The sequence below is a fragment of the Rattus norvegicus genome, chromosome 1 (genome assembly GCF_021556685.1).
Source record: "Rattus norvegicus strain SHRSP/BbbUtx chromosome 1, alternate assembly SHRSP_T2T, whole genome shotgun sequence".
Lineage (NCBI taxonomy): Eukaryota > Metazoa > Chordata > Mammalia > Rodentia > Muridae > Rattus > Rattus norvegicus.
This window is the reverse complement of record NC_141534.1, coordinates 145,541,495-145,559,695: the sequence shown is the minus strand read 5'-3', so window position 1 is coordinate 145,559,695 and position 18,201 is coordinate 145,541,495. Positions and strand designations below refer to the sequence as shown.

Below are 18,201 nucleotides of genomic sequence, written 5' to 3'. Positions count from 1 at the left end.
GACTAAAGGACAGAGTACGGAGCACAGATGCCAAGCCTGGCCCAGTCACAGCCTCATAGGCTTGTGGGAGTTTCCTCATTGGTACTTGTATCCAGTTTGTTTCCCTCCCTAACCTGCTCCCTTTGCCAGTGTGCCTGGTATTCATTTTAGAGGGAACTTAGTCCGCAGAAGTTGTGTTTTGTTCCTAGCTGGGAGAACACACACACACACACACACACACACACACACACACACACACACACACACACACACACAGAGGGAGGGAAGGAGTCAGTGCTATCTAGAGTGTATTTAGAAAAGCCTGGCTCCTGACCCTGTGGCCTTTCTCTCAGCCCTTGCAGAAGGACCCCCTTATCTTTCTCTGTTGAAACAAGTAGGCCATGCAGGCCACGACCTGGTCATTTTGGACAGGAAAGAAAACAACACCCTTTCCAAACAGAAGCATCCTGAGTAGCGGCTGCCTGAGAGACAGATGTCAGAGCCCTGCAAGAGGGCTCTGTTAGAGGAGTGCCCCTCCTATCCTGACTTACCCCCACCCCAGGACCTCCTGGGGGTGGTCTATGTGTGTGGCTAGCCATTTATCTCTGTGCTCAGCCTCTGGCAGAAGGTTGTCATCCCTCAGCTCTCAGGGGAAGCAGGCATACATAACTTACTCTTCTTCGAACTATCTAGGGCAGTCATAGCCCACCCGCAGAGTGCTGAAAGGGGCTTCCCTTTTTGGAAGCCTGGGTATTTTAATGGGACCTCCCACCTCTATAAACAATTCTCTGCCACCTCTCTTTCAACTCCTCCTCCAAGATGTGACGGCTACGACTCCTGGGTCTTCATTCACATCTTGCCAGCCAGCAGCTCCGGGTTTCGGATCTCCAGCTCTAACAGCGGCTACTCCTCCGGGGGCCAGGCCTTTGGGACTTAAGGGAAAGGGACTGTGTACCTTTAAGGGGCTGGTCCAGCGGGAGCGCGGTGTTTGTTGGAAGCAGCTTCCTCTCGGGCCATTCAAGATCCCAAAATCTTCTGCTGCTTCAGACCTGGACAGCCTGTGGCCTCAGCGTGTCGCAGTGGCCCCAAGCGGGTTGAGCCGTAGAAGAACTTGCTGGGGACGGTACACGTGGCTGGGGGTGGGGGGTGGTGGTGGCTGTCTGTCTGTTGGGGATCTGTGCATGCAGGTTTCTCCCTTTTCGCCTAGGGAACCCCGCGGTTGCCGAGAAGGATAGGGATAGGAGACAGGGAACAGAGGGCAACTAGGGACTGAGGGACTCATCTGCCATGTCATCAATACCCGTACAGGCAGCTGATTTGCGCGCGACCCTTTTCGGAGCTACCAAGAAGTAAAACCACAGCGAACCTCCGGGACATCCGAGGTCTGCTGCCTTCTGCTTGTAGTAGGTCGGTACTGTCTCAGTAGAACCGTACCAGATCTGTTCCAGGCATCCACGGGATGCTGCAGGAGCCACCAGAGACCTTGGGGGTGCTGGTGGGGGGACTGGAGACAACCTGCGTTGGGGTGAGCGGAAGATGTGTGCTTTTAGTCTACTTTGAATACTTGGGGATAAAATGCAGGACACTAGCGAGCACCTGGAGCGTTTGCCTTAGGGACAGGAATGCACCGGGGCAAACTAGGTGCAAGCTGATCACATCCAAGTAGGAAGCTGGTGGAAAACGCCCCTCTTTTCCCTTTGCCAGAACCTAGCCGGTGATGTTGGTGGAACTTCAAAGGCTTGGTAAAGCCTATTTGAAAGGGGGCATTGATGTCAAATTCCTTCCTGAACTTGCCTAGTGTATCTTGGGGGTGGGGGGCGGGGGCGGCGGCGGGATCCTGCCCTCTGCCGGCGTCTAAGGGGCTAATACTTACCAGTGGCTCAGTTACAGTGAGACTATGGTAGAAGTGACATCTTCTCTTCCCTGTCAGGATTCAGTTTAATTTTGTTCTCTTTGGACACTTTTTGGCCAGCGGTGCCCTGAAAAGGCAGATAACTGGTGATCGTGGTCCCCGAATCTCCTCTACGCCCCAGATATTAGTCAGAGTTAAATAAAGCCTTGGCGGATCACTTTTCCTCCACTGTGAAGAGTGGCTTCAGGGGTGGCTGCTTCTCTCCTAGTTGCTCAGAAGGGAGAGAAATCTCCCACTGCTAACAGTCACAGCTGCGGAGGCTTTTCTGCACCAGAGAGTGCTCTGCAGTCTGCCAGTACTTTGCCCTTTCTTCCAAAGAGTGTTTTCTGACTAGAGTGGGCCCGTTTATGAATGAAGAGTACGGGGCTCAGACACTTGTTCAGGAGCAGACTGGTTGTAAGTGGACACACCCAGAACAGAATCCAAGCAGCCGGTCTCCTTGGTGTCCTAGTAAGAAGGGGCTGTTGGCTGACACACAGTGACAGAGGGGGTGAGACATTGCTTCTGATGTCCACCCAGGCTTTTGCTCTGTGGTTAACCTTAGCATTTTGGGGCCTCCCTTGTCTTCAGCCTCAGAAGTGGGGTGAGGGGGCTTGCATTCCAAGAGGCCAGATGACTTGCCCAGGGTTACTCAAAAGTCTCAGTTCAAAGCCAGCAAACCAGAATCTTCGGATTTTATGACTTCCTCCCTGCCATTTGTTATTGGGCACTGGGCACATCTCTTGCTAACTTCTTTTATTTGTCCTGACACCTCCCTGGTGGAAGGCTACACACCTGCAGGGCTAGCCTCGGACTCTCCACTTGCATGGTGCTAATAAAGTCGGACTGGAGTGGAGTCGGGTGCTCAGGGAAGCTGAGGTCAGAAGGGCTAGGGTGGGGGAGGCCATTCTTTGTGTTTGGTGTGGATTTGATGACACACATTTGATTGGGGGCCAGAAGTCGCTCAGAGCCATCCTTGAAGACCGTAAATCAGATTCACACCATGCCTCTTCTGAAGATCCCTTGTCCTTCCTTTTTAAAAAGTCCAAGAGGGATCCATGTGGTCTGGCCACCACATGAGCATTGTTTCCTGTTGCCACTGGGGCTCCAGCCTCTTTGGCCTCTGAGTTCTCCCTGCAATGCTCTTCTCCCAGGATTCTCAAGGCTCCCATCTTCTTGGAAGTCTCCCTGACTTACGGTCAAGGAGCTCCCAGAGCTCAGATTGTGGCTCAGTTGGTGGTGTGCTTGCTCAGCACTCACACAGCCCTGGGTTCCATACCTGCGATCCCAGGCAGAGGTAGGAGGATCAGAAGTTCAAGACCACCCTCAGCAGCATGAAGAGTTGAGGCCAGCCTGGCCTACATGACACCCTATTTTGAAAGTAAATAAACAAGTAAGCACCTGTCTCCCTGCTCCATCTTCCCCCATCACTTGCAGTCCCACCTGTGGCTGTCATCACCTTTGTGACTCTGAGGCCCAGCAGCACTCTGACTAGAACCCCTACTGCTTAGAACTCTGCCTAGCATGTGGTGGAGGCACGGGCAATGTTTGTTGAGGAAATTAGGTCAAATCCCAGCTCTTTCCTAAGGGTAGCCTTAGGCATGCATCTTAGCTCTACTGAGCCCCAGTTCTCTTGTCTAACAATGAAGGTGATGTTGGTGTTACGGTAGCCAGGAAGGTGTGCTGACAGAAGATCGGTCATAATTCACATCAGGCCAAAGGAATCCTGCTCTGTCGTTTGCTGACTGTGTGGTCTTTGGGTCGTTGATTCAGATCTCTGTTTACTTGTGGAGTGAATGGAGAGAATTCAATTCTCCGCTACAGTTATGGTTTGGGACCTCTTAGGAGGGTAACTAGATGAAGTTCATTAAAAAACCAGGGAGCTAGTCTGGGGTCCAGGCTGGAGGTTGTGAGTGTTTCCAGTGTCTCTGTGGCTGGAAAAGCCAGCTTTGGGAACTCACACTCTGTGTCATTGGAGGGAAAGCTTGCTGTAGAATTCCAGGTTCTTCTGAGCTGTGGCTACCTTCTCTGTGACTGACTGAATGAGGGGTACCAGGTCAGCGCAGTGGGGAATCGCATCGATGTGGCAGAGGCTTTTCCCAGTACTTGAGCATCTGGAGATTTCTGACTCTTCTGACTCCTCAACTTACTGTTTGTTGTGTGAATTCTGATAAAGGCTGGCAGAAAGCACCTAGCTTCATTCAGCATCTCCATGGGTGTGCATCAGCATCCAGACTCCTGTGGGTGGCTGTCCAGGGAGCAAACGGATGGGGGTGTTTCCCAATCCTTGCTAAACCAAATTCCCAGATCAACTGTCACCATATCAACGCAAGGATACAAGCAGGATGACGGTTATAACCCATGTGACTGGCTCGAGGGAGTTTAGCACCAGAAGCCTTCTAATAAAATCAGGATTCAGATGAAGAAATTCCCAGGCAATCCTGAATTTATAAGCAAAAAGTAGAAGAGGGGAATCTAGCCTAGGCGTGTCAGGCGAGTGGTCTACTGTTGTGTGTGGTTTTACGTTACCCACTTCAGCTCTGAGAAGTGGTTGAGCTACCAGTCCTCTCCCAGCTTCCTTTGAATCCTCGGACAACACACACACACACACACACACACACACACACACACACACACGCACGCACACACACACACACACACACAGACATATACACAGACACACACACACAGACACACAGACACACACACACACACAGACATATACACAGACACACACACACAGACACACAGACACACACACACACAGACAGACACACACACACACTCATACATTTTCAACTTGTCTTCTTGGTACAGCTGCTGGGTGTTATGATCTCCTGCCTGGAAAAAATGTTCCCTTATCAATTTCTTATCTCCATCTCTCTCACCTGCCCTAAACTTCAGCTGCTAAACTCCCCTGGCCACCTGCCTATAGGAGCAGCCTGTATGGCCACTCTATTTTGAGATCTCACGTGGCTCTTAATTCTTCTCTCTCCAAAGCATGGCGAACTCTGTTCTCCTCCTGTACCTTCTGCCCAGCAATTGGCCCATGGTTTTCTTTACTGACAGATCAGGAACCAATTGAGGAACAGTACCTTAGCATCAGAACCACCCCCTACAGTCCACCATGGAGCAACACTCAGCCCTGGTCACACTTCTCATTTGGACAAATTCCTGCGTGTCTCTTCCTCTCCTCTCCTCCTCTTCTTTTTAAAGATCTATTTGTTTCAGGTGTGCGAGTGTTTTGCTCGCATGTATCTCTGTGTACCGCATTTGTCAGAAGAAGGTGCTGGATTCCCTGGAGCTGGAGTTGTAAGCTACCATATAGGTGCTGAAAACTGAGCTGGCTTCTAATGATGTCAGTGACTTCAGGGAGCTCCATCAAGACCGAGGAATCCTTGACCCATGACAGAAAGACCCGCCCTCTGTCCCAGAGTTCTGCAAGAATTTATGATGCTGTGGGTCTTTTGCTTTGCTTTTCTAACCTTTTTTTTTTTTTTTTTTTTTTTGGTTCTTTTTTCGGAGCTGGGGACCGAACCCAGGGCCTTGCGCTTCCTAGGTAAGCGCTCTACCACTGAGCTAAATCCCCAGCCCCCTGCTTTTCTAACCTTTTAACATTGAAATACGACATGGTCATCTACAGGGTTTATGTGTGAGAACCATGCAATCAAATTAAAAATACATACATACATACATACATACATACATACATACATACATAAAAGTCACAGGCCTGGAGAGATGGCTCATCAGTAAAGAGCACTTTCTGTTCCTCCAGAGGACCTGAGTTCAGTCCCCAGCACCCACCTTGAGTGTCTCACAACTTCCTGTTTCTCCAACTATAGGGGATTCAACACCATCTTTGACCTCCATGAACACCTGCTCACATATAGCACAACAGCCCCCCAAATCTCATAATGTTTTCAGTTAGTTTTATGATTTTTGTGTTTAGGCCGTACTCTACAACCTCCTAAGATGGGACCATCAAATGGGGACCAATTATTTACACATATAAGCCTCTAAGATCATGTCATAGGTTTATGAAGTGCGTAAGGGTATTCAGCACAGTGAGCCCGAGCTATGTTCACAGATACTCAACATGTCGTGGTTTAAGTTCAAGGGTACTTACTTGTTCCTGGGCCATTTTAGGTAGAGGGTGTCCAGGCTGGAGGGAGGCTGTGGTTCCCATCTCTCTGCGTTTGACTACTGTGGTCCTAGCAGGTTGGAGAAAGAACATCAGGACATGGCCTCCCTAAGAGAGTTTTCACTACAAGCCTGGATATTGTTGCCTAGGGTTTTTCTGCTCCTAAGTGGTTTTGCCCGTATCTAGATCCCCATCTCTGAAGGAGGAAACTGAGACCTGCTGGGGAGAAGTAAGCCAGGCGGGGGTTATGATCTTCACTCCACGGCTGCAGATTTAGCTCAGAGTCACACAGTGAAGGGCAGTGGGCCTCTGATATCTGCATGTGTACACTCAGCCAATCACAGAGAGGTAGTCAGATGGAAAAAATGTATAGACTCCCCCTCCTCGTCAGTAGCCCCTAAACAACGCAGTAGAACAGTTACTATCCAGAATTAGACATCAGTGATCTAGAGAAGACCCTCAGTGTGCAGGAGAATATGTAAGGGCTACATGCCAGTGTGATGCTGCTTTATGTCAGGGTGTCCTTGGACAAACTGTCCACTGATCCAGAGGGATTGTGGGAGTGGATGGAGATGGTTTTCAACAGGAATCTTCTAGTTCCTGGTCAGGAGGCTTTGTGGGTGTTAGCAAGGCTCTGTCTGGCTCGGGTGCTAAATCTAGACTTCAGATTTTCTGCAAATACAATTCAGAGAAGAGTGGATTCAAACGTCAGCTCCCTCTATCCTCCTTTCCAGAAGGAACTAATAGTTCTGGGAACAAGAATGTTCCCTCCAGAGTCTCTCACAGGTCAATATTTACTTTGCCTGACCCTCTTCTTCCTCTCTCCTTTCTCCTTCCTTCTCTTCCTTCCTTCCTCCCCCCCTCTTTCTTTCTTTCTTTCTCTCTCTTTCTGGAGCCCCTGCCTCCTCTCATCTTGTACACAGACATTCATAAGGCCACATGTTTGCAATCAGTGTGGCAATTGCGTTTTGCTTTGTCGTCACAAATGACACCCTGAACACCCTCCCACATTCCTCTAGGATAATCATACAGTTCTATTTGCACAGGCCTGCGGGCACTCTGGTTGCCTTGCACGTAAGCTTGCCTTCTGCCTACCTCCAGAAGGCCGCTGGCAGCTCTAAGATGTAAGTCTGACCCTGCCTGAAGCCTGATGTCTTCATAGCTGACCCTGCCTGGAGCCTTCCATCTACATTATCGGGACAGAGAGTTGGGCATCTAGGTTCACCTCCTGCCAAGGCTTTCAGACAGAGTCTCTGTTGACTGACTCACCTCCTTTTTCTCCCGTGTCAGAGTCTGGGCAGGAAGCAGAACTCACTCCAGATGGTTGCAACAAGAAGAACTGAATCAAGGGATCACTTCTAGAGAACAACTATAGGGATAACAGAGAAGTTGGAGGCTGCCGAGAGACAGACATTGCTAGGGTGGGGGTGGGGTCTTCTTTCTTTCACATCTTATCACTGCTTCCTACTCACTGAATGCAGCTGGAAGTCAGAGGTTGGGGGTGGGGCAGGGCAAGTGACCCAAGGGACATGCACGGTGACAGTGGACTTGAGATGCATGGGAACAAACGGAGAGCGTCCCTCATGCCTGTCCCTGCCCAGTCTTTCCCTTTCACATCAAAAACTGCCCAGCTTCAATGTTCCTTTGGGTGCTCCCATCTTTAGATGACTTTGTGTAGCTGAAGCTGGCCATAAACTCCATATGTGATCTAGGATGGCCTTGAACTCTCAATCCTCCTGCTTCTACCTACCCAGAGCTGGGATTATAGGTGTGCACAAATCAAAACAAATCAAAGAAACAAAAGCACTTTCGGGAGCCATTCTCATGTTGGTGGGCACTCAAAAGAGGCAGCTGGCCCATGGGCTGTAGGCTGTTTACTTTGTTTTTTGAAATATCATTCTTTGATTACTAAGACTTTTTGAGGTAGAGTCAGGAAGATCAAGAGTTCAAGACCACCCTCTGCTACACACTCAGTTTGAGGCAAGCCTCTGCTAATATGAAACCCTGGTGTATTTTCTATTTTTTTGGTTTGTTTTTATAGAATATGTGTGTATGTGTTTGTGTGTGTGTTTGTGTGTGTGTATATGTGCGTGTGCACGCGTGCATGTATTTGAGTTCCTGTGTACATGTGTATGTGTTTATGTGGAAGTGTGCATCTGAGTTTATGTGTATGTGTGTGTGCCTGTGTATGTGCTAGGGTTAGGCAACATCGTGGAATAGTTCTTTTCCACCTTTATGTGGCTGCCAGAGATTGAACTCAGGTTGTCATATGTGTGCAGCAAGCATCTTTACCACTGAGCTATCTTAGGGTCACAAATGATTTTTGACCTTGATCTAGTCTTTAAAACAGACATCACATTGTCACAGCCCTCCACACCCAGACATTTTGGTGTTGAAACAAAGTTTCCAGTACAGACTTATTGTTACTAAATGTGAAACTCAGCTCTGCAATGTTCTGTTCTAGCCTCGTCTGTTTTCCTTTAAAAGTGCTTGCTATTCACAACCTTTGAAATTTGAACAGCTTCAGTGTGCTTCTCCTGTGCTTACATTGTAACATGGCTGCAGTTCTTCCCCACAAGGTGGACTCCTTCTAGCTTGTTCTTGTTGCATGCTGTGCTGAGGACAGTGCCTGGCACATGGAGCTGCTCTGTGCTGTGCCTTTGAGTGTGTGTGTGTGTGTGTGTGTGTGTGTGTGTGTGTGTGTGTGTGTGTGTGAAGGATGCTGAACAGAGGAACCCCAGCCTGCTAGAGTGGGGCTTCTGTAATTGGCTTGTTTTTCTTCTCTCTGCAGTTTTCCCAGGGCCCAGCCTCATCCAAGATACCCTGGCATTGCCACCATCCCGGCCAGGATGGGCCTGCTGTTCCTTGTCCTTCTTTCACCACTTTCCTGTGTTTTGGGACTTCCGTTCTACAACGGCTTCTACTATTCCAACGGTCTGCATGGCAGGACCCTGGGCAATGGCTATGGAGAAGGTGGGTGGCTCCTAGGCCTGTGTCTTGGCTTCTGCTGTGAAATGCCGGTTCCAGGCTGAGGTGGAGACAGCAGAATCTTCCCTGTCTAGGCTTCCAGAGGTGGACAAGCTTTGCTTCTAAGATGAGAGGAGATGGTTTATCTAATGTATATTACAGATGGTTGTGAGCCACCTTGTGGTTGCTGGGATTTGAACTCAGGACCTCTGGAAGAGCAGTCAGTGCTCTTAACCACTGAGCCACCTCCCCAGCCCAAGGAGATGGTTTAGATATTCTGAGTTTGCTGGTACCACAGACCGAGTTCTCCTAGGGTGGCCCTAGTCCCTAAACTGCTAGCTCTTTAAGATCTAGCCCGAGTGCAGCTACCCCTGGTGTCTCCTGCAGAAGGGACTTGGGGTCACAGAGGTGTGAATTTGAATGCACACCTCTTTTTGGCTGGGTGGCTTTGGGCCTTTTGAGATGGCGGTCACTGTGTTCCCGCAGGAGTTCCGTTGCTTAGGGGGTTCTGTCATTTGGTCCCTGAGCTCTGACAGTGTCCTGCCTTGGCCAGGATAGCTGGATCTTTGGGAGGAGCCCTGGTCAAGAGTTGGCTCAGACTGTGAAAAGGAGGTGTGCTGTGCCTTCTGGTGGCCACTATGGAGTGAAGGGGACTCAGGAACACTTAAGGCAGGGCGCTCACTGGAGCTGCCTTGTCCTTTGGTGAAGTTCTTGTTGGCTCCCAAGTGCTGGGATTACAGGTGTGCAGTTTTACACCCGTTTTGACGCACAGTTGGGAGCTAAACCCAGGGCCTGTGCGTGTTATGCAAGCTCTCTCGTAACTGAGATACACCCTTAGCTCCCTATGCTAGCCTAGAAGTTTCTGTGTAGCTGAAGATAGCTTTGAGGCCCTGACTTTCCTACCTCCACCTCTCTAGATCTGAGATCGCAGGTAGGAACCACCATGCTTAGCTTGCCTGTTAGCTTTTGGTGCAGAACAAATTCCCCCAAACATGGCGGCTTATCAGCACACCTATTAATTGAGCTCTGCCGCTCAGCACTTTGGAGTGAGCTCTGTTTCTTCTGGTCCTACAGACTGCTTCTCTTTGGGGAATACAACTCCATGTGTATCCTGAGTTTCTTTCTGGGTCTTGGGGGTGGGGAAGGGAGTGGCAGTGAGGGAGGGTGGGTGGGTGCGGTCTTCACTCAGATATTATCAGACTGTACAGCAAAAAGAATTTTAGGTCAGACGAGAGTTTATTAAGCAGCCGGAGAAGATGAACCGAAGATTGTCTGTGGGAGAGCATTCATGAGGGTCCCAGGATTTGGGATGTGAGATTTGGGGACTGTGAAGCCACCTAGTCTATAGCTAAGCTTAGATATTAGGGGGGATGTGCTGGTCTATCTGCTTACCTCTTCCTTTAATCCACAGAATGCTCTCTTTGAGGAGAACACTGAGCAGCTGCAGTTGAGGAAGGGAGTTCTAGTAGGGATATAAAAAATCAATCAGAGGGCCCTTACTCACATAAGTGTCACAAAGAGGCTGGAGTTGAGGCATGACTTATTAGCTGTTTATAGAAAACGATTCCCTCTTTTTTCCTTTATTCTTGAGAATTTCATAAAGGTATACAATAAAATATGATCTCATCTATCTCTCATTTTACTTCTGCAACTTCTTAAAATCTCAATGTTGCCCTCTCAAGCACATGTCTTTCTTTAGGGTAGGGGCATGATATTTGTCTCACTATGTTTCCCTGGCTGGCTTGAAACATGCTACCAAATCAGGCTGGCTTTGAACCCATAGAGACTGGCCTGCCTCTGCCCCACCCCGTCCCCACCCCCACCCCCACCTCTGCCCCCGCCCCGCCCCCGCCCCTGCACATTGGGATTAAAGGTGTATATTACTATGCCTGAGTACTTTTGTTTTTCATAACCCTCTAAATCCAGTTAATGCTACCCATATGTACACCTACGTGGGGCTATCCATCAGAATTCTACCGGGGCCAGTAGAAAGTGATTCTTCTTCCCTTAGCAGCTAACAAGTGCCAATAGTTCATCAGTAGGGAACTGGGCCTGAAGAGCATCTCCTGCATCGATGCCAGAACTCTGGCTGGCTTGATCTTATGCAGGTCACCACACCCACTGTGAGACCACGCGAGCTATAGCCACGCCATGTGCAGAAGACACAACTCCTCCCCATCTGCTGACTCTCGTGTTCTTTCCACCCCTGCTCCCACCATTTCTCTGAGCCAGGGGTGGCTATTGGAGGGCTGAGCACTGAGCTTTATTCTCTGTTCCTTGACCTCATTGACCATCTCATTGGTTATGTGAAGCAGGAGAGCAAGGGGGTCCTGTCTTTCCTCGGGTCCCCTCGGTCTCCTAACTATCCATCTCCGAACTTGCAAATGACCTGCTATTGGAGAAGCTCACAGGTGGTTGGTGTAGGATGATGTCAGCTGAGGAAGATGCATTCTGCTTCCCCTGATCTCTTGTGCTCTAGGCAGGCAAGTCTGGGCTTGTATTCTTAGTGACTGGCACCTTCCCCAGAGAAGGTGGAGTCAACAAGAGCTCCTGGCACCAAGGCCCAGGGCAGGCACAGTGGGACCATCATTTCCATCTTTTATCCAAGCAGCAAGCAAGTGGCAAGGCCAGTACAAATCCAAGGAACTGATATCCATTTTTTGAGACAGAGTTTCACTGCACGTAGTTCATGCTGGTCTCAGACTAATGCTAATCCTTCTGTCTCAGCCTTTCTACGGGTGTTTGCCGGCGCACACAGCTCAGTGGAAGTAGGTGCAAAGTCACGTGGTTGGGTAGTGGAGGAGCAGGAGCTTGTGGGGATGGGGCAAGGTGTCTCTTGTTGCATCCTACAGCACTTGAGTCTGGAGGGGCTTGGAACGAGGGTATGGATAGTCCTTCTAAGACTATCGTCTCATCTGTGCCCCCACCTTTCCCCCAGGCCTATTCAATGGCGTGAAGTTAGTGGTGGAGACCACCGAGGAGTCGTTGTTCAGTCACCAAGGAGCCAGTGTGACCCTGCCCTGCCACTACCACTATGAGCCAGCCCTGGCATCTCCGAGACATGTGCGTATTAAGTGGTGGAAGTTGTCAGAGAATGGAACCCCGGAGCAAGACGTGCTGGTGGCCATCGGGCAGAGGCACCGCTCCTTTGGGGACTACCAAGGGCGAGTTCAATTGAGGCAGGACAAGGAGCAGGAGGTCTCACTGGAGCTTCGAGACCTGCGGCTGGAGGACTCTGGGCGCTACCGCTGTGAGGTCATTGACGGTCTGGAAGATGAGAGTGGCCTGGTAGAGCTGGAGCTGCGGGGTGAGGCCCTGAGTGGTGCCACTGGGACCCGAGGGAGGGGGAAAGGACCCAGAGAAGGCATAGACCTTTGTACTTTACACAGGTAAGCATGTCTAAGTCTTAAAACAACCCTAAAAGGAAGTTATTATGGCACCACAGCCCTTGTGTTCCAGAGAAGGAAATGAGAGACCATGGAACTTATTTAAGGTCATAATAGCTGATAGGCGACAGAGCTTGGGCTTGAACACAGGGAGCAACTTCCAGAAGCACTGCCTCCTATTCCCTCTCATTTAGTCCTGTTTAGAAAGAGAGAAACAGGAGCTGGTCCCTCAGCTCAGAGGAGCCAGAGCGGAGGTTCCAGTAGTGTTAGTCAGCAAGACATAGACATAAACAAGGCAGGGCCAGTGGGTGACGGTAGAGACTGGTAGAGCCTGGGGCACACTGCTGGACCCCATCCCATGTAAAGAAATCCACTTAGTTGAGGCTGGTCGTGATACCAGTTATGAATGCAGTCCTATTGCTACTAGATTTTCATATTTAAGTATGAAATTTTATGTGTGTGGTGTGGGGGATAAGAACTCAGGGTCTCAGGCATGCTGGGTAAATGGTTTATCAGTGAGCCATATAACCAGCCATTGGACTCTCTGGATTTTTATGTGAAAATCAAACTGCTGTACCTCCCAAACCCCCACTCAGTAGGGCCCATGGGCTTCAGTGCTCTCTCAGCCTGGCTATGCCAGGTGCCTGGCCACCGGGTGACATTTATTCAAGGTTCTGCTTATAAACAGCACATACCAAGGAGAGCCTCCTCCTGGACTCTTACTTAGCTCCATCTGTCTTGATATGGACTGAATGATACTTAACAAATTTTAAATTGGGCTGGGGAATATACATCAGCGGTAGAATGGTAGCCAGTGTGAATGAAATCCTAGGTTCAACCCAGCTCAGAACAACAAAAACGAATACATAACTTTTTATAGAGTAAGATTTCAAATGTGCACAATAACATGCCTGTTTTGTTTTTGTTTGTGTGTTTGTTTGTTTTGAGTAGTGTTTCTCTCTGTATCCCTGGCTGTCCTAGAACTCACTATGTAGACCAGGCTGGCCTCGAACTCACAGAGCTGCTTGCCTCTGCCTCCTGAGCGTTGGAATTAAAGGCCTGTGACACCACACCCTGCTCTGTGCTTTTGCTTTCTGAGACAGGATCTCATTCTGCAGGCCAGAGTGGTCTTGAGCTCATGGTAATCCTTCTGCCTCCGTCTCCTGAGTCTTGGGACTACAGAAGTAAAGCACTATGCCCTGCAAGCATAGTAATTTTTGAGGGGAACATGTGTGTGGCCTCAAGAAGGAGGCCCCCTGTCCTAGGTGTCCTTGGCCTTAGGCCTCTTAACTAAGGGCTGTTCCCCATCCTTCTTCCTGCAGCCATAACATGCTCCCCGCTCCTGGGGATCCCAGGATGATCTTAAACGCATGGTAATCCCCAGTCTCCACCTCCTGAAAGCAGGGATTCTAGGCATGGGCCACCTTGCCTGGCTTCTTTTATTCTCTTAAGACATTTCCACATTAAGAAGCCAGCTGGTGGCACAAGTCTCAGTACGTGGAAGGCTGAAACGGGAGGGCTGCGAGTTAGTGGCCAGCTGGGATTACGCGGCAAGACTCTGTCCTTGTCTTAGTTAGAGTTCCTATCGCTGCCATGAAACACCTTGGCCAAAAGCAAGTTGGGGGGAAAGGGTTGATTTCGCTTACACTTCCACAGCTCTGTTCATCACTGAAGGAAGTCAGGACAGGAACTCAAACAGCGTAGGAACCTGGAGGCAGGAGCTGACGTAGAGGCCATGGAGGGGTGCTGCTTACTGGCTTGCTCCTCATGGCTTTCTCAGCCTGCTTTTTTTTTCCCCATAGAATCCAGGACGGCCAGCCCAGGGGTGGGTGGCCCTACCCACAGTAGGCAGGGCCCACCCCATCTTAATTGCTAATTAATAAATGCCTCACAGGCTTGATCTTATTGAGGTCCCCTTTTCTCAGATGCGTTTAGCTTGTGTCAAGTTGACACAAGTTCTCCAAAAACCAAACTAACCAACCAACAACCAATCAAACAGACAGACAAACAACCAACCAACGTGTTCGCTAATGACCTACAAAGCTGGTCTTTCCTATCTGGTCTGAAAATTAAACTACCTGAGAGGGGCCTGGGAGATGGCTCAGTAGATTATGGCACTTGTGGCTAAGCCTGACAATTTGAGTTCGGTCCCCAGGGCCCATATAATGGAAAGGGATAGCTGATTGCTACGAGCTGTTCCTTGGTTTTCATGCACATGCCCAAGTAAACAAACAAACAAACAATATAATTAGGGAGATGAACCAACTCATAAACCAAGTATCTGTGCCCCAAATGCAGAGGCTAAGTCTTGAGCTCGCTGCAGGCTCAGTACCACACAGATCCATGGGGATGAAGTGTTTTGTGGGCTTGGCGTCAGGATCGTAAGCAGTTAACAGGTAAATTAATGTATCCTAGATGATGCACAGATGTTGCGTGCAGACACTGCTGTGTTTCATAAACTTGCAGACACCTTTAGGACTGGGAGAGGAGCCAAGCCTCACCCCTGGAGTCTGACACACAATAGGATGGTCTTGTCCTCTCTCCTGTTCTGTAGTCGGGGATGTCACTTGATGGGTTAATTACAAGGCAGTATGTACTTTCTGGGGACTCTGCTCAGGCTCAGGAGGAAGGTGAGAGCCAGGGGAAGGCTCCTTTTGGGCTTAGGTAGTGGGCAGGAACTTGGCGTTTGTCTGAGCTATCTGAGCCAGGAGAGTCTGTGTTTTGGATGCACATGCCTCTTGGTGGGGTGAAAATCTCCTGCCCCCTCCTCCCAACTCCTCTGAGACCTTCCTGTCAACCCATCTGAGACCTTCCTTCCTTCCTTTCTAGGTGTGGTTTTTCCCTACCAGCCCCGAGAAGGGCGCTACCAGCTCAACTTCCATGAGGCCCAACAGGTCTGCCAGGAGCAGGATGCTGTGGTAGCCACTTTTGAGCAGCTTTTCCGAGCGTGGGAGGAAGGCCTAGACTGGTGCAATGCAGGCTGGCTACAGGATGCCTCCGTGCAGTACCCTATAGTGCTGCCCCGGCAGCCCTGTGGAGGCCTGGGTCTGGCACCTGGGGTTCGCAGCTACGGCCAGCGCCATCACCGCCTGCATCGCTATGACGTGTTCTGCTTTGCTGCTGCCCTCAAGGGTGAGTGGAACAGCCAGGCACAGGCCTGCCCTGCTTGACAGTTACCTGAGGGAGAGCCTATGGAGCTTCTAGAACCGTCTGCCCTTCTCTACCTGCCTGACCTGGCCTGAGGTCTGAAGTGTTAACAGTTCTGGAGGCAACGTGTCCTACAGTTCTCAGTGCTTTGCCCTGATGCTCCACGGCCTTCATTGGCTATATATTCATCAGACATCTTTGGAGTGTCTACTCTGTGTTGGGCTGTGGGTCAGCACAGACAAACCACATCTTTCCTGAAACACCATCCTTGTCATTCACTGCAAGGTAAAGGAAAACAGAAGGTTATTCAGTGCTGCATTGTGTAATCTCAGCCCTTGGGAGGAGGAGGAGGCAGGAGGATCAGAAGTTCAAGTTCAAGGTCCTCCTCCGCTACTTAGTTTAAAAAGTGTCTGCTGCCATGTAGTAGGTGCTTAGAAAAAGGCAAGTGAGAGACTGGTTCAGTCTGGTTGGGTGCCCCCTCAGAATGCCATTGGGGTGTACAGAAATGACTAGAGCAAACCCAACCCTGTGGCAGGTGTGATGGTGGGTTGAGGGCTGCAAAGATGGGCCTTCAAAGTGTCCGACACAGATTCTCATAAGGCAGTGAGTGCCTCACTGCCTGTGGCAGGTTCTTCTGCTTCCTATGCTGTGTAGTACTCAAATGCTCCCCTTTCCCACAGGGCGAGTGTACTACCTGGAGAACCCTGAGAAACTGACGCTGCTGGAGGCCAGGGAGGCCTGTCAGGAAGATGGTGCGCAGATCTCTACGGTGGGTCAGCTCTTTGCTGCTTGGAAGTTCCGTGGCCTGGATCGTTGTGATGCTGGCTGGCTGGCAGACGGAAGTGCCCGCTACCCCATCATTCACCCCCGACCCAACTGCGGCCCACCTGAACCTGGAGTACGAACCTTTGGCTTCCCAGACCCCAACACCCGCTACGGTGTCTACTGTTACCACCAGCACTAGCAGAGTGACAAGCTGTATATCTGCCCTGCCCCTAACTTTCGGGACTTAGTGTTTATCAGGTGGACCATTGTCCCTTGTGGGTTGGGGAACTTCTTGGATTGTTTTTATACTTCCCAACTTAAACATTTAAAGTTATTATTATTATTATTATTATTATTATTATTATTATTATTATTATTATTACAGGACCAACTCTTAATTCTCTTGGCATCCTTCTCTGGGGGTATTTGAGGTCCACTGTACTCTCCTGAGGGAGAGCCCATGGAGCTTCCAGAAGCCTCTGCCCTTCTCTGCCTGGCTGACCTGGCCTGAGGTCTGAAGTGTTAACAGTTCTGGAGCCAATGTGTCCTACAATTCTCAGTGCTTTGCCCTGATGCTCCACGGCCTTCATTGGCTATTTATTCATCAGACATCTTTGGAGTGTCTACTCTGTGTTGAGATGCTCACCCTGGACAATGGCTATGACTAGCTCTGTTTCCTCAGCTTATAGGTGGCAGCGTTAACTTAAGGAGCGTTAACTCCTTAAATTTCTGCACAGGGTCCTCAGACTTGTGGATGAGCACTTAGGCAAGGGAGAACTTCTTTTCTCCTGGTTCCAAAGAGTCTAGGTGTCCATTCCACATACCCTGCTTAGGAGTGATTCTCAGTGTGTGTACCTTATTTGGCCAACAAGTAATATGTGATCTCCTTCTTTCCTTCCTTCCTTTCCAGCTGACCCCTGGATCTGACCCTTTGTCTCCTTCAATCTCAGGGACTAGGGATCCCAGTCCCCAGTAAGCATGGGATGACGTCTGTCCTCTGTCTTCCCCCGGGCTGCCCCTGAATGCTGGTTTGGTTTGACCCTGTCTAACCTACAACATACCTGCCTCAGGTTTGCTGACCCAACCACTAGGGATCTGATCCCCTTCTTCACCATCTCCACCTCCCACGATGGCTCAGTTTTGAGGGCCTCAGGAGAAGAAAAGGGAATGCCTTTCATGAAACAGGGACTCCTGTTTTTTCTAGAAGATCTCAGAGGCTGAAGTGGAGTGTCGTTGTTCCTCACCCTAACAATGCTTCAGGGGACCAGACCTGTATTTCATCCAGGTGGCTCCTGGTGCTTACCAATCAGGTGTTTAGTCAGTTTTTCTTTTCTTTTCTTTTTAAAATCTATGTGTGCATGTGCGTGAGTGTGCATGCGTGTGCATGTCTGTGTGTCTGTGTCTCTCTGTATGTGTGTGTGTATCTATGTCATGTATGTGTGTGCGTGCATGCATGTTTTTGTGTGTATGGGCATGTGTGTGCAGAAGCCTGCAGAGGCCAGAAAGGTCATTGGATCCCCTGGAAATCAGTTATTTATGGGTTTCTGTGAGCCACCTGGCATGGGTGGTCAGCAAGAGCAGAAAGCTCTCTTAACCCCTTAGCCGTCTCTCTAGTCCCCGGGTGGGTCCGCTTCGTTATGGGGGAAGGGAGAGAGCAGGGATTGAGACAGTCTCACATAACCCGAGCTGGTCTTAAGCTTTCTGTATAGTTGAGGATGGCCTTAGACTCCAATCCTCTTATTTCCCAATGCTGGTCCTGCATGTGTGCACTGTCACGCATGACCTGGAAATTTGTTAAAAATTCAAATTTCTCTGCCTCACTCCAGTTTTACTGAGTCAGAAACTTGTGTTATCACAGCCCTCAGGAGACATGCTACCCCATTTTGCTAGTGGAGATCGAACCTAAGGTCTTACATATATGT

The 18,201-nt window shown here is 49.8% G+C and overlaps 1 protein-coding gene across 3 annotated transcripts; it reads left to right on the top strand.

Annotated features, from left to right (window-relative positions):
- Hapln3 (hyaluronan and proteoglycan link protein 3) lies at positions 1–16,677 on the top strand. Of its 3 annotated transcripts, none has more exons than XR_015624219.1 (5): positions 1–1,102; positions 8,806–8,987; positions 11,920–12,044; positions 15,197–15,499; positions 16,195–16,625. XR_015624219.1 is itself a non-coding variant. In XM_087557941.1 (5 exons), exons 1-5 carry the CDS (start codon positions 738–740, stop codon positions 16,476–16,478), a joined length of 1,503 nt encoding a protein of 500 aa, XP_087414067.1. In that variant the 5' UTR covers positions 1–737; the 3' UTR covers positions 16,479–16,625.
- Positions 16,678–18,201: the final 1,524 nt, after the last annotated feature.